This window comes from Mus musculus, chromosome 1, assembly GCF_000001635.26.
Source record: "Mus musculus strain C57BL/6J chromosome 1, GRCm38.p6 C57BL/6J".
NCBI lineage: Eukaryota > Metazoa > Chordata > Mammalia > Rodentia > Muridae > Mus > Mus musculus.
The window spans coordinates 129752907-129770017 of NC_000067.6; the positions used below are offsets into that span (position 1 = coordinate 129752907).

The 17111-nt window shown below is 39.4% G+C and overlaps 1 protein-coding gene across 4 annotated transcripts in view; it reads left to right on the top strand.

Annotated features, from left to right (window-relative positions):
- Thsd7b (thrombospondin, type I, domain containing 7B) overlaps window positions 1-17111 on the top strand; it is a 946089-nt gene that overhangs the window by 479717 nt on the left and 449261 nt on the right. For all 4 annotated transcript variants that reach the window (XM_011247964.2, XM_011247966.3, NM_172485.3 and 1 more), the window contains exons 8-9: window positions 5540-5731; window positions 7363-7597. In XM_011247964.2, coding sequence (XP_011246266.1) covers window positions 5540-5731; window positions 7363-7597 — 427 coding nt within the window. The remainder of the gene's footprint in view (window positions 1-5539; window positions 5732-7362; window positions 7598-17111) is intronic.

Consider the following 17111-nt stretch of genomic DNA (forward strand, 5'->3'; position numbering starts at 1 on the left):
CTGAAATATAAGTATGTCTTTATTCGATTAGGATCATGGTCCAGATGTGGCCCAGAGGCTACTTGCTTCTTGGGAGGTAACATTTAGATTTAAAATATGGAATTAAACACAGATGTAGTTCACTTAATTCGTTCTAAAAAGAAATCTGCTGATAGCTTACTCCACTGTTGGCAAGCATTTAATCAGCATTTATTGGCATTCTTTTCTGAGATTTAAATAGGTCATAAAATTTTATGACATGTAGAGTGTTTTTGATAATGGCTTCAATATTTTCTATAGATGGTACAGTAGCATACCAGTAGAAATATCAATAAAGTAGCCAGTGACCATCATTTCAGGAAGAGTAAGGAGCTTAATGTTGACATAATAACCAAATGTTTGTCTGTGTTTCAAATCATACTGCATATTTTATGTGGGTATTTCATGTTTTTCCTTTTTCTTTTATTGCTTTGAACGCTTGAAATGTATGTTGGGGAACTGAGAGTTTTGTGCTATGGTGTTTATTTGCTTATTATAAAAAGGGGGTAATAGAACCATGACACAGGAATTTAAATAGACCATATGTATGTGTTAAATGTATTTATCTGATAGAAAAACGCCAATATCTAGTAACTATCCTAGTATTCAATTTAGAATAGTTTTTGCTTGGTGGTCACATCGAGCCTATTGTAAACTATTTGCAGTATATATCTAGCATATATACTGGAACTGAAAAAATACAAATTCATATTTAATATCTAATGCTGGATCCAGGTTTAGGTGTGATATCTGCAATCTAAGCATCTCAGGAAACTGGGTCAGGAGGGAACCACGTTAGAATTCAGGCCAAGCAACTGAGCAAGTATAAGTACCAAACTGAGAATTAAAAATAAGGCAGTGCTAAGAGACACACAAGAACAATTCTCGAGTATATTAACATATTCTGGAGCCAACGTTTGATCTCAACATTTGATTTAGTTTCTGTGGGTGAAGGGAAGGGACAACAGCAAGATTACTGGAAACTTGCCTTAAGTTTGAAGTGAGAAAAGTATGTTTAATGTTATACACCCCTGTGAATGTTCTAAAGAACAGGAGATTGTTTGTTTAAAACTATTTGTTTCACATAATTTCAGCATAATGAATAATTTTACTGTTGTTGATGGGATCAGAAGAATCCTATAGCCCCAGTAGTCAGTAAATCCATTCAGAGTGACCGCCTAGGCTTGTTCATTCAGCATTGATTCCAGGAGCTTGGTGAAGGCTAGGAGTAAGTTTATATTCTCTTTGGAAAGATGAGTTCAATTTTGCTTTAACATATATCTGTTTTATTATGATATTAAAGTATCCAAGCCTGTGAAGAATCACCAATAATGGGTTAGCTTCTCTTCCATAAGTTGCTGTATTTTCTGCACATACCTGGAGTCAGTGATCTCATTGATCCATCCAAAAGAACATAAGCGAGATAACCTTGGTTCTTCTCTATCCATGACTTGATACATACAATAGGGATATAAGCACAGAAGCCTAGGTGGAGGCTAGGTTTTCAGGATTGGATGCTTGGACGGGATTTTGAAGGGTTTTTTAGTTCATTGTATCAGCAAAATGGATTAGATGATTATAAATATTTCTGTCATTCATGAGAGCCTACATAGACATTGATTTGTACCTAGCAGAAGCATAAGGGTAGTACGTTCATGGCTACAACACAAAAGCTGAGATTTAGACCCTTAGTCTATTGATTGGTGTGTGTGTGTGTGTGTGTGTGTGTGTGTGTACCATTTTGCAAAGAACATCTTGTTAGGTTCTTTCATATTATGAGCCTGTCATGTGTTAAATTACTTTTTATGTGTGTTGTTGTCTAAGAACTCCTTCATCCTTGGGCTCTCCTCAAGAGGTGATGCTATTATTTCATTACTACAGTGAGATAACAGAAAGGAAAAGATATTAAGTAGTCTTCTTAGAGGGTAAATGCTGATAGCTACAACTCACTTTCCAACACTTGCTTGACTAGCTGGGAAACATTGGTGCTAGGACACCCTTTGTAACTTTTCCTTGGTGTAATTGCTTACACACACACACACACACACACACACACACACAAACCCACATGAGGTTTGTAGGAACTGCTTATACTATCAGTTTGGCTTTCTTAAATCTACTCTAATCTGTTTGTTCATAGACCTGAACAAACACAAAACATACAAACATAGCCTTGCAAGGACAAACTACTGAATGTTGCAGGGTATATTGCCACGTCTCTGAATTGGGAATTGGCACATCAGTTCATGAGGTTTCGTTTTAGAAACCTGAAGTCAGTGCTGAGAGGCATGAGTGTGTGATGCCTTGAGAGGAGGTAAAATTTGGGTTATGAGAAGGTAGAGTAACTGGGAGCTTAAAGAAAGAGGGTGGAGAGCATACTCTGTATTTGTCAGGCTCTGGCAGAGCCTCTCAGGAGACAGCTATATCAGGCTCACAGCCAATAAGTGGACTGAGCATGGAGTCTCCAATGGAAGAGTTAGAGCAAGGGCTGAAGGAGCTGAATGAGTTTGCAACCCCATAGGAAGAACAACCATATCAACCAACCAGACCTCCCACAGCTCCCAGGGACTAAACCACCAACCAAAGAGTACACATAGAGTGACTCATGGCTCCAGCTACATATGTAGCGGAGGATGGCCTAGTCAGGCATCAATGGGAGGAGAGGCTCTTGGTCCTAAGAAGGCTTGATGCCCCAGTAAAGGGGAATGCAAGGGTGGGGAGGAGGGAGTGGGTGTGTGGGTAGGTAGGGGAGCACCCTCATAGAAGCAGGGGGAGGGAGGACGGGATGGTGGTTTCCTGAGGGAAAACTGGGAAAGGTGAATATATTTGAAATATTTGAAATGTAAATAAAGAAAATATTCAATTGTAAAAAAAGAAAGAGTGTAAATAAGAACTTGTTTCCACATTTTCATCATCCATTAGAACTCAACATTAAATAACTCTCCCTGGTTCTTACTTCAAGGGATGATCAGCATTGTCTGCCTTCCACATTGCTTTATTTTCCTGATTCTGTTCCTTTAGAATGTCTCCCACTTAGCTGAGACATCTTCCCCTCACTGGCATTGATCTAAGCTTGTCTCTGCTTTGTCTGAATGCATATCATGGCACTTACTAACTCCAACAGGTTCCCTGCCATAGATCCCAACATATTTTTGTCTGTGTCACATCTCATCTACTTATTTTTGGACTCCGTTTAAGTTTGCATGTCTGTAGCTCACCTGGACCATGAACATGAGCTCTGTGGAGCATCCTTGAACTGAGCCTATGTTTTTATCCCCTTGCAGTCATTACACATGGTTTCCACTCCTTAAATAATAGGCAATTTTATAATTCTTTGATATAGCATGTTCTTAAAGCAGAGGGAAAAGGATGCTATTTGTTGTAGAGAGACATTTCTTACAAGGAGGCTGTGTGGCCATTGATGAAGGATTGAGGAAAAACCCTCTGTCTCATTTATTGCCACAGAAATTTCTGATGTTCACTAATATAGCCAATACCCTGTTAAATTAGTCAGTTCCAACAGCACAGCTCATGTTTAACCCAGTACTTCCCAGTATACTGTCTGCCCCTTCTACTTCTTGTAAGATTCCTGAGTATCTCTTATTCCCGAAAATGTTCTTTGCAAACCATTACTTTAGAATGCTTTGTGTTAAAATTATGCTAATCATATTCACAAGAGTGGGAATTAAATTTTGATTAGATGTAGGTTAGTTGGTTCTTTGTTTTTTTGCCCCCCCACCCCCCGCCATGCTGGCCTGCTGGCTTCCAAATGTGGCAATGAGGTGCCCCTAGATGACTTCCTGTGTGTGTATGGAGGGGGTGGGTACACTGTATGGACTCACCCTGAAAATAGATTGAGACTGAAAGGAAAATGATTGGAGCTGAGCTTTCAGCTTGATTATCTGCTGGAGTCTCTATTACTTCTCATAATATGCTTGAAAAATTTTATTTGTACCTCAAGGGCAATGAGCCTGGCCTCATTTACAAATATGAATGCAGATATTCACTGAGCACTGTCTTCTCCTTCAGGCAGGCTGGCTGACTGTCAGCTTGTTTTATTTACTTCCTCAGAAAAAAAATCCATCTCCAGGGGATTAGCCATAGCATGGATAATGGGATAATGGAAGCTCAGGAATTAGGAGGTTTAGCTTTGATTCTCAACTCTTCCCTGGATAACCATGGACCAGTTTTCCACTCTCACTCTGGGACTCCTGGTCTGTGAGCTAAGACAGAGCATTCTGACCCCAGTGAGCTTCTCCTAAGGGTAGATGAATATGATATGATATGATATGATATGATATGATATGATATGATATGATATATGCAAAATACACCATCTGCACCAAGGAGGTACTCAATAAATACTCATATTCTTAGCAGTTACTTTCATGTTGGACTGATCATGACAGAAAAATTCCAAACTGTAAAGTCACTCAGAGAAAACAGTCTGTATCCTACACCTGTCATTCCAGACTTTATGTTGTTATTTCAAATAATAAATGGTGCCTTTATTCAATGTGTCCTCTGTATATGAGGACACTGTAAATGGATGGAGGGAGAAAAATAAAATTATTATATCTAAGGAATTTGTCATAATGATAAACAACCCAAATGTGTTTTATTTTTCAAGAAACCATTGTTATCTTTTAGATATGAAAAGTATTTTAGAAATGATCCCATTAGTCTTACCATCTGCTTGCTGTAAAATTCTACCCTGCCTTATTTTAAAACTATGAAAATCATAGCAGGATGTAATATCAAAGGACTGTAAATGTTATTTATAGATGGATGGTAAATGCCCTGTGTCAATAGCAAAACTAGTAATCTTGATATTTGGTTTGTTTTTCACTTTGGTTTTAAGTACAATTAATATTTATTTGTAAGTTAATCAGATTATTATCAAATGTCTTAGGAAGGACCTCAGACTGCCTTTCTACTTTTTCAACATATTCTGTAATTTCAGTCACAGCCCTTTTCCATTGTGGTTAAATTATTTATTTCTTTGTACAAAGAGAACAAAGGTCATGTGGTAATGTTTGTTAGGTAGTAAGTATTGAGACAAAGCACTGAAAAGATAACTAGGATGGTGAAAGTCTCATTTAGCATGCAGACTATGACGGTTAGCATCATTTGTGACCTTCAGAGTTCTCCAGTTTCCACTTTGAAGATGAATGAACACTTGTACTGTGTGTCCACCATTAACATGTCAGTCATACTCAGCTCCAGTCATTCGTGGCTAAATTGTTTCTAGAAGGGGCCAACTTTGTCCCTGTGAAATCTGACAAATGCGAGTTTGGCCATGCTATCTACCTTTTTAAACATCACATTACTTCTTGGCATATCTTTCTTGACATAGACATTACAGATAGCTGACAGTACCTCCATACTTATATTTCATGCTTTGGGCACCTGCTAAAGGCTTCCAAGATAAAGTGGGATTATAGAGAAAGCCATGGACCAGTGTGATCCTTGGGCTGGTCCTGGTTTTCAGCACTAAGCAACTATCTCTGTTTTCTTACAGGAGAAGAAGTATCAGGGGGTCTCTGTCCAGTGCCTCCTCCTCCTGAACGAATGGCTTGTGAAATTCCTTGCCGAATGGACTGTGTAGTGAGTGAGTGGACAGTGTGGTCATCCTGCTCTCAGTCCTGTTCAAATAAAAACTCAGATGGGAAACAAACCAGGTCACGTTCTATCCTCGCTTTGGCTGGAGAAGGTGGGTAACAGGTTCATTGCTTCCCCTGCAAGTTTTATTATTGAATAAGTGACTGAAACACCCTTGCTGTGCATGGAAATAGGCTTAGATTGTATCTTTGTTCATTAAATGTGCATTAACCATTTCATTTCCACACGCACTTTATTTTCTGTGAGTCCTCTATTTTATCTATGCTGGGCTCACCATTCCACATGGATTGCTTCAGTCCAATCTTTTATATAACCCAGTCTAATGGATTGCATATTCTTTCCTTCTACTTCTTAGAGAAGGGAGCAAAGTATAGTCACACATCCAGGCTCAGGTGACATGCACAATTGGGAACATAATTGGATCTGTCTAATATAAAGAGTTCCAAAGCAGGAACTAGAGATCTGACTTTCCACCAAGATGTGCCAGTAACAGCTATAAGGGACTGATCTGTGTCCTCATTTCCTTTTCCAGAATACCTAGTGCCAAGGGCCAGGGAGGGAACATGAAAGCCATGAAACTAGCTTTGAAGAAGGTAAAAGGTGCTATAGGGATGTGGATAGTAACTGCAGAACAAATTAAAGGAATAGCGGCTACCATCATTCCCAGCAATGGACTCCATCCCCAGATACACACATTATCCCTTTCATGTCCTCCCTCTGCCTCATCAGTCTTTGGTTCCATTAGAACAGCAGGATAGTGGGACCCCTGCTGTGAACAGCATCTTAAGCAAGGTTTCAGTACTGTGATCATGAGAAATAGGGCCAGGGTCATGGTAAAGGAAGAATTTTGTCATTTTAAAGTGCAACTGCTTTTTATATATCCTGGCTTTGATTTTGTAGAATGAGGGGGGTGATGAATACTAATTAGAATAAAAGTAGCCAAACACGGGCTATGCATCCGAGCTATTTGTCCCACTGAATAAAACATTGTAGTGTGAATGTGTAGGGGAAGATCAATACTTCAGAGATGTACTACTTTTTGCCCTGGATAAAAATGTAAAAGAATAGATAGAAATGAGGTTTGGTTCTCTCATTCAGCCAGAGGTGCAAAGGTGTACATCTGTCTGGTCTCTCTGCCAGGGCATACTGGGTTGTCAGAGCTCTTTCCAAGTTGAAGATGAGCTTTTTCTTGCTAGATTTTAGACACATACCTCTGGATTTCTCAAGTGGTAGTAAAATGTCTCAGGATTAGTACTTTAAAAATGACAGTCTGAGAAACAAAACATCTTCCTTAACAAAAGGAATTATATATAGTGTGAGTTTGACACGATGTCTCTCCAAGGTCCTGGCCTATTTTATATCTCTTTAACCTATGTATAGGATGCTCTGACATACTGAGCTAGTCTATCCCACTGATTAGCTTATGCAAACATAATACTATCAAAGGAAAAGCTGATTTCTTTGGAGTCCATTTCAGAGATGTGTGCTTCATAGGTGGACAATAGAATAAATTAATTTTATACTCTGCTGAATATGGACCCACTGTCTATTAAATTAAGAAACAAGAGCATACCACTATCCTTAGATTGTGGCATAGCAAATACATTCCTGGTCTTAGAGTCAGAAGGATCCAGTAAGTTAGGTTCCAGGATGCAGAAGAAACAAAATCAAGAATGATAGCATTGCGATTCATGTTCTTTTTCTCACTTAAAATTTTCACAGGTGGAAAGACCTGCCCTAGTAGTCAGGAACTCCAAGAGTACCGCCTATGCAATGATCATTCCTGTACACAGCTCTACTGGGAGACATCTGCTTGGGGTTCCTGCTCTGAAAATACTCTTGTGACTGCTCTCAATGTGACCATTGGCTGGAATGGAGAAGCAACATGTGGGGTGGGCATTCAGACACGAAAGGTCTTCTGTATCAAGAGTCATGTGGGACAAGTAATGACCAAAAGGTACCACCAGCCTTCTGCTGAATGTTCATATGACCATTTTCCATGTATTATTAGTAAAAAATTATATAAAACAACAGGCAGGCATAGGTTTATGGTGGGGTAAGAATTTGTGTTCTTTGAAAAATCTTTATTTAATTTATATTTATCTGCGTGTGTGTGTGTGTGTGTGTGTGTGTGTGTGTGTGTATGCTCATATGTGTACAGTTGTCTACAAAGGTCAGAAGACAGTATCAGATCTCTTGGATCTGGGGTTATAGTAGTTGCTTGCCATTCTATTTGAGTTCCAGGGAATGAATCCTGGTTCTCTTGAAGAGCAGTTTGTGCTCTTAACCACTGAGCTGTCTTTTCCAGACCTTGTTGTTCTTGTTACTCAACCTTGATTAACAGATATACTTCTAAGTTAAGCATATTCAATATATGCTCCAGAAGTTCATTTATTATATATATATTAGTCAATGAAAAATTAAGTCATCTCCACTAACTTGAAGTAAATTTGAGTAATCAAACAAGTTTTCTACAACTGCCTCTCTAGTTGGCTCTTCTAAAGTCTTTCAGAGACTAGGTCAAACTGGAGCCAGGGTTTATTCTTTGAAGGGTAATATTTCACTATGGTTCAGACTCCCAAATCTTTCTTACCATAGAAATTTTGGTTTGTGTAACCTATGCTCATAAGTAAAATACAGTTGTGTGTTTTCTGTATTCCATGTAATGAAGACATATGTTTTAAAGGTAGCAGGGATATATTGACATGGGAGCTGGGGTAAAAACTTTTAAAAAATATGTCAAGAAATATTGAAAATGATGATAAGAAAGAGCAGATTGGCAAGAGACCGCTACTGGGAGAGTTTCATTTCTGGATCTACCCCTTGCTCAGAATGTGGAAGCAAAAAGAGAATTTAAGGGCCCATGCTTTGTTCACAGATAGGGTACTTGACCTCATAACTTGCCTTGTAACTGTGATAAAGGTCCCACTCTGACCATAGGAATGCTGAGTCACAGACTGTGCTGATGATAGCTTGGGCATATAGCTATCAGCTTAGCAATTCAGTGTTCCCCTAGGAAATATGAATTTTCTGTCTAGGAGGAAGAAACTCTCCTTTCTCAGTTCTCTAATGGCATGAACTTAGAGGTACTGCAGTCAGGAAATAAAAAGCAGGGGTAGACAATGTAACTAGTGTTCAGAGAGATGTAGAAACATTTGCATCATAAACATAGACAGCATCATGCCAAACCTGTCTCTCCACACCCCTGCCCTTTCTGATATTGTAGACAAATTTATTTGCCCATCTGTCAGAGTCAGTACAATGTATGTCTCTTGTAGCCACACAAACACCTAAGTATCTCCGCTCTTGGCACCACAGTAAAGGCTTGTGTCCTTCCACACTGCTATAGAAGATGCATTTAGCCAATGTATGTATGATGGAAACTAAAGAAGCTAAAGTTGAGGGAACAAAACTGGCTATCCTAGGAAGAAGAATGATAGATGTAGCCCACCATTGGTACTTATTTGTCTGATGAGCTGATAGCTCTGAAAATATGTTCAAAGACAACTTATTAGAGATTAATCATAGCCAGGAGATCTTTACCTCTGTATCTTCAGATATGTGACCTTGAAGGCTAGTAGTAACTGTCCTTTATTGCTGTATTCCTGATCACCATGTTGTCAGAATCCTATAAACATTCTTGGAGTTCAGGAGTAATTGATAATTGTATAGAGGAGTGATGAGATTAAACAAGGAGTAAACATGAAGGGTAAAAGATCCATAGAACCTGGTGTTCATCTTTACCGTATACAAATATTTGTGTACCTCAGTCGATGGTAGCAAAGAGTGCCAGCATAAAGAGCCATTTGAAACCATGACCTGTTTTTCTGATGCAAGCATGCCATTACTGCTGTAGTGTCTGACTTTTCAGTACTGATGTTGTTTGAGGTTATGAATTTACATCAGTTATATCTTTCTACTTACTTGACAGTCAAGGCAATATGTGCACTAAATGAATTTATGAATTGATGATTTTCTAGACTAACTTGAACCATAACACTTCATGTCTCCCAGTTCAACTGATAGCCTACGGCAATCAATGGCAAATCCAAAGAGTTTTAATATAATTGAATTGTGTGGACATGGGGCCTCTTTTTTCTGGAAAGGATTTGCAACCTTATTAATTTTTAGCCTAAAATTTCAACTTTGCAAAACCATCCATGAAACAGTAAAATGAAAATCAAAACAGACATGGTATAAGAATAGGGTAACCCCAACATGGCATGCAGTAAATATCTACTTGTTATTATAAAGAAGAAATATAGCAGTCTGAGAGTCTGATCTCTCTTCCATAAGTTTTCAGCTCTTAACTACAGCTGGAAAAATCTACTTGGTATTAAGGTAACTTTTCCCATTTCCTAGCAAAAGGACACTAGAATAGAGACACATTTCCACTAAGTAAGTTTTTGCCACATGTTAAAGTATCATGTGGATGAGAAAAGTTGAACTGTAGGTTAAATGGCCTCCATTGTCTTCTCATATCTCATAATTACTTTGAATAAGAGTTTATTATAAAGATATCTGAACACACCCCTTCATTGAAATCTTAACTGTCCTGGTTAGACTTGCTGTTACCTTGGCAAAACATAAAGTCACCCAAGAAAGGAGTCTCAATTCATGCTTTTCCCAGATCAAATTGACCTGTGGGTACATCTATAGGGGGTTGTCTGGTTTCTTAATTGGTTTAGAGGGTCCAAACCACTGTGGGCAACACCATTACCTGAGCCGATGGACTTGGGCTGTCTGATCAAGCTAGCTAAACATCAGCCTATGAGTGATCCAACAAAGACTGTTCCTCCATGGTTTCTTCTTCAAATCCCTCCTTGAGTTCCTGCCTTAATGATGGATATGAAAGGGAGAACCTAAGAGACCATTTTTTTTCCACTAAATTGCTTTTGATCAAGTGTATCATTACAGGAACAGAGATGAATCTAGAACATAAGCTTAAAGGTGTTTTGTGGGTAAAATAAATCACAGTAGAAGTTAACAGCTTCAGAGAATAAGGTCTTATATATAAGGTCTTGTGTATTTTTTCTTTTTTGGAAACTTTGTATATGAGACTCTAAAATATTATTTCAATGGATAACCTCCAGTTTTGCTACAGGCTGAAAGTCACTTTGATAGATGTTTCACATAATACACACAGATATAGTGGTCTTGGGTGTTGCTGAAGTTAATTACTTTATGTATTATTTTTTTCTTTTTTTATTAGGTATTTTCTTCATTTACATTTACAATGCTATCCCAAAAGTTCCCCACACCCTCCCCTCACTCCCTCACCCACCCACTCCCACTTCTTGGCGCTCAAGTTCCCCTGTACTGAGGCATATAAAGTTTGCATGACCAATAGGCCTCTCTTTCCACTGATGGCCTACTAGGCCATCTTCTGATACATATGCAGTTAGAGACACGAGCTCCTAGGGTTACTGGTTAGTTCATATTGTTGTTCCACCTATAGGGTTGCAGATACCTTTAGCTCCTTGGGTACTTTCCTCCATTAGGGGCCCTGTGTTCCATCCAATAGCTGCCTGTGAGCATCCACTTCTGTGTTTGCTAGGCCCCGGCATAGTCTCACAAGAGACAGCTATATCAGGGTCCTTTCAGCAAAATCTTGCTAGTGTATGCAATGGTGTCAGCGTTTGGAGGCTGATTATGGGATGGATCCCCGGGTGTACTATTAATGAAGCCGTAAAACTAGCCGTGAAGTTTTCATTCTTACTGTATGTCTCTAAACCATCCTGGTAAACATGAGCAGGCTACATTGACTTTGGTCGATTTATTTAATTAGAATTCTTGAGGTCAATCACATTAAAAGAAATATGATGATAATACTCCAGTGGAGTGCTCTGTGTGATTACCAGCAATAGAGAGTGTGCTTTACCTTGCCCTTTCCAAAAATATATACACTTACAGGCTTTTTAGTGTCATAGTCCATGTCAACCCAGACAGATCTTATGTTACCTGTGAAGTCCTTAGGGTGGTCTGGGGGTTAGAGACAGAAAGGACAAATAGTTTCCTAAGAAAAAGATTGGGCTAGAGAGAAGAGACGAATGTGCTGAAGTGTTGTGTTTTATCCCAAACTCCCTCAACCAAGATACAAAAAGTTCCTCTCCTCACAGTGCTGAGTCTCACTTTTGTTTGCATGCAATTGTGTGGGTGAGAATGTTACCATTGTATGAGAAATAAAACTGATCATATCAGAAAATGAAAGCCAGCCAGCACACTACCAAAACAGAAGTTATAGCTCACATGGGTAATTCTGGGGGTTTGGTCCATTATTCAATGCTTTCCAGTTCTAACATTTAAAATAAAAATAATAGCAACAAAGATAACAAGCACAATGTTCCAAGCCTTCTAAAGTTTCTGATAAGGCATTTCCTGCCTTTACTGTGAAAGCCCCTGGCATTTGTGTTTAGATATAGTAAAAAAAAAAAAAAAAATAACTGTGTTTAAATATCTAGTCTGTAAAACGTTGGCAGATATGCCCCATGCAGCTAAGCAAGATGAATATGGCTGTGGCTGAGTCAGATGGGTGATTAGGGAAATGGGCACAGATCATACGTGGAAACTGGCATGACTTCTTAGCTCCTTTTGATGTTGTTCATGTCGGTATGGAGCTACAATCTATAGGATGAGAATGAAAGACAATGTGTGCAGAACCTCCCAGAACAAGTCTAAGGGAATGGATATATCAAAATAAAATTCATGTGCCAAGTATTAAGAGCAGTGCAGTTCAGCACACCATGTATACACACAGATAGGAAGAAGAAATCATCCCCAAGAGCAAGGAGCCATGATTTTTCTGCTAACTGAACAGTGAATTCCTATCTTCCTGGGTTTTGAGGCTGTGCTTTCAATGTGAAAATGACTGAAGAACTTAGAAAATATCCCCTCAAATTGTTTCACCTTCTGGCTCCAATGACATGGGATAGTAAGTGACTCACTTGTAGTTTCAACTTATACTGAGCTAAAGACCTGGCACTTTTAATAAATAAGGCAGAATTCTCTCATCAAGACAATCAGAGCTGGCAGTATGCCACAGGTACTATCTGTAGAACTCACAGACCTAAGTTCCAACATAAACAGTACGGAGACTCTTGATGTGGGTCAGGCACTGAAATGGTGCAGAAAATCAAACTTGTAGTTTGCACAGGCAGAAGACACAAAGGCTGTTGGTTGACAAGGATGATATTCTGAGGCTCTGATAGAAAATTTATGAAAATTGGAAGTGTGATCAAGTGTGAAGTCTTATACAACACGCTCATAAATAAAGGAAGTTGTGCTCTGGAGGAAAGGGTAAAACCTTCTGGAAGAAGAAATTAAAGAAACACAATTTCATGGGCAAGAGAATAGTTGATTCTATGGGCCAGAAAGTGGGCACCCTTTCAGGATAAGTCTTAGCTTCCCTATTCCACAAAACACTAGAGAGCCTAGGGCTAATCTTCTCAGGGAGAAGATAGTAGTGTTTCTCTTGTTCCCTAAAGGTGGAGCACAGAGAGTGTATCCCTCTTAGAGAGGGCTAGCATTATTCCCAGTGAGATGCTTGTTTTTTCCTCTTTTTTTTTAATTAGACATTTTCTTCATTTACATTTCAAATGTAAATTCCTAATTTCCTCTCCGAAAGTCCCCTATACTCTTCCCCCTCCCTGCTCCCCAACCCACCTACTCCTGCTTACTGGCCCTGGCATTCCTCTAAACTGGGGCATATGGTCTTCACAAGACCAAAGGCCTCTCCTCCCATAGATGGTCGACTAAGCCATCCTCTGATACATATGCAGCTAGAGACATGAGCTCTGGGGATACTGGTTAGTTCATATTGTTGTTCCACCTATAGGGATGCAGACCCCTTCAGCTCCTTGGGTAATTTTTTTAACTCCTTCTTTGGAGGCCCTGTGTTCCATCCAATAGATGACTATGAGCATCCACTTCTGTATTTGCCAGGCACTGGCATAGCCTCACAAGAGATAGCTATATCAGGGTCCGTCAGCAAAATCTTGCTGGTGTATGTAATAGTGTCTGGGTTTGGTGGTTGTTTATGGGATGGATTCCCGGGTGGGGCAGTCTCTGGATGGTCATTCCTTCCATCTCAGCTCCAAACTTTGTGTCTGTAACTCCTTCCATTTGCCCAGTAGAGAGTAGTTTTGACTTCTGCTTGAGTGGCAGAGTCCCCACAGTATTGGCACCCCATATGGAAAACTTGAAAGCCAGCATCACAGTAACTTCTTATGTATTCTTTGAATGCCCAGAGGAATTTTCCACAGGTGGATGTGACCCCTACATCTATCTTCTATGTTCTATGGAGTATAGACGAGCAGGCATTGCTGGAGACACTCCCACCATACCTAAATAGCACTCTGCTGCCAGCTCTGGGACCTGAGAGGCAGCAGAGAGGTTAGGATAAATGGAAGTTCACTTTATTTTTATTAGACCTCAGAGTATGAATAAAAGTCCTGGGAATGATTTCAGTGTTTTTTACTGTCTGACTAAGGTATGATATAAATTTGCTTACTGGAGTGGATAGTTTCAATGACACTATATCATTCTAAAGAATCTCTTCTTCCTACATCTTTGCTCATTGAGCAAATCCATTTAATAATGGTTTGTTTGAATTAATTATGGTTAATAACAATACCGCTAATAAGTTTTCATTTATTATTCATTGCTCACTTATTTTTTTCTCTGTGCATGCACATTTTTCACTGTAATTTATTTTCATCAGAGTATTACATAATCCGCAGTGTTGAACAACACCCCAGGATCGATGGTAGAATGCATTCCCCTCCCCAACCATTTCCTATTCTATACCCCATTTCCCATAAACCCAACCTCCATTTCAACTGGTGTCTTATGTCTTTCTCTTGGCTATGTAAGAATAATTCACCTAGCTCATCAATAGAGAGATGAGATGGAAGCAGTAAGCACTCAGACTTTCACTCCCCCTCCTGTGCCACTAATTGTATCTTACCAGTTTCTTGTCTACCTTGCTCTGCCTTCATATTCTCATGAACAAACATACACAGGTACTCTTACTTCTCCTTTCTTTCTGTTGTTTCCCTCTTAATTCTAAATAAAATAGTTTTTAGATATTCATGTGATTATTTTTATTTATTAATTATAATTCATCTATTAATTAGTATCCATCAAAGCAATAATGCTTGACTCCTGTTTCCAGTACCCTCATGACATTCTTCTCCATGGGGCATTCTGCCAGTAACTTATATTTATACTTTTGATTAAAATTTTTGGGAACTTTGTCTTAAAGAATTTGAACTGTTATAATAAAAAAATGTCATAGTATAGTGACCAAAAATCAGAGCATATTTTTCTTTTTTTTTTATTTTTTATTTTTTTTCCATTTTTTATTAGGTATTTAGCTCATTTACATTTCCAATGCTGTACCAAAAGTCCCCCATATCCACCCACCCCACTCCCCTGCCCACCCACTCCCCCTTTTTGGCCCGGGTGTTCCCCTGTACTGGGGCATATAAAGTTTGCAAGTCCAATGGGCCTCTCTTTCCAGTGATGGCCGACTAGGCCATCTTTTGATATATATGCAGCTAGAGTCAAGAGCTCCGGGGTACTGGTTAGTTCATAATGTTGGTCCACCTATAGGGTTGCAGATCCCTTTAGCTCCTTGGCTACTTTCTCTAGCTCCTCCATTGGGAGCCCTATGAGCCATCCATTAGCTGACTGTGAGCATCCACTTCTGTGTTTGCTAGGCCCTGGCATAGTCTCACAAGAGACAGGTACATCTGGGTCCTTTCAATAAAATCTTGCTAGTGTATGCAATGGTGTCAGCGTTTGGATGCTGATTATGGGGTGGATCCCTGGATATGGCAGTCTCTACATGGTCCATCCTTTCATCTCAGCTCCAAACTTTGTCTCTGTAACTCCTTCCATGGGTGTTTTGTTCCCAAATCTAAGGTGGGGCATAGTGTCCACACTTCAGTCTTCATTCTTCTTGAGTTTCATGTGTTTAGCAAATTATATCTTATATCTTGGGTATCCTAGGATTGGGGCTAATATCCACTTATCAGTGAGTACATATTGTGTGAGTTTCTTTGTGAATGTGTTACCTCACTCAGGATGATGCCCTCCAGGTCCATCCATTTGCCTAGGAATTTCATAAATTCATTCTTTTTAATAGCTGAGTAGTACTCCATTGTGTAGATGTACCACAATTTCTGTATCCATTCCTCTGTTGAGGGGCATCTAGGTTCTTTCCAGCTTCTGGCTATTAAAAATAAGGCTGCTATGAACATAGTGGAGCATGTGTCCTACTAACCAGTTGGGGCATCTTCTGGATATATGCCCAGGAGAGGTATTGCTGGATCCTCCGGTAGTACTATGTCCAGTTTTCTGAGGAACCGCCAGACTGATTTCCAGAGTGGTTGTACAAGCCTGCACTCCCACCAACAATGGAGGAGTGTTCCTCTTTCTCCACATCCACGCCAGCATCTGCTGTCACCTGAATTTTTGATCTTAGCCATTCTGACTGGTGTGAGGTAGAATCTCAGGGTTGTTTTGATTTGCATTTCCCTGATGATTAAGGATGTTGAACATTTTTTCAGGTGCTTCTCTGCCATTCGGTATTCCTCAGGTGAGAATTCTTTGTTCAGTTCTGAGCCCCATTTTTTAATGGGGTTATTTGATTTTCTGAAGTCCACCTTCTTGAGTTCTTTATATATGTTGGATATTAGTCCCCTATCTGATTTAGGATAGGTAAAGATCCTTTCCCAATCTGTTGGTGGTCTTTTTGTCTTATTGACGGTGTCTTTTGCCTTGCAGAAATTTTGGAGTTTCATTAGGTCCCATTTGTCAATTCTCGATCTTACAGCACAAGCCATTGCTGTTCTGTTCAGGAATTTTTCCCCTGTGCCCATATCTTCAAGGCTTTTCCCCACTTTCTCCTCTATAAGTTTCAGTGTCTCTGGTTTTATGTGAAGTTCCTTGATCCACTTAGATTTGACCTCAGTACAAGGAGATAAGTATGGATCGATTCGCATTCTTCTACATGATAACAACCAGTTGTGCCAGCACCAATTGTTGAAAATGCTGTCTTTCTTCCACTGGATGGTTTTAGCTCCCTTGTCGAAGATCAAGTGACCATAGGTGTGTGGGTTCATTTCTGGGTCTTCAATTCTATTCCATTGGTCTACTTGTCTGTCTCTATACCAGTACCATGCAGTTTTTATCACAATTTCTCTGTAGTAAAGTTTTAGGTCTGGCATGGTGATTCCACCAGAGGTTCTTTTATACTTGAGAAGACTTTTTGCTATCCTAGGTTTTTTGTTATTCCAGACAAATTTGCAAATTGCTCCTTCCAATTCGTTGAAGAATTGAGTTGGAATTTTGATGGGGATTGCATTGAATCTGTAGATTGCTTTTGGCAAGATAGCCATTTTTACAATGTTGATTCTGCCAATCCATGAGCATGGGAGATCTTTCCATCTTCTGAGATCTTCCTTAAT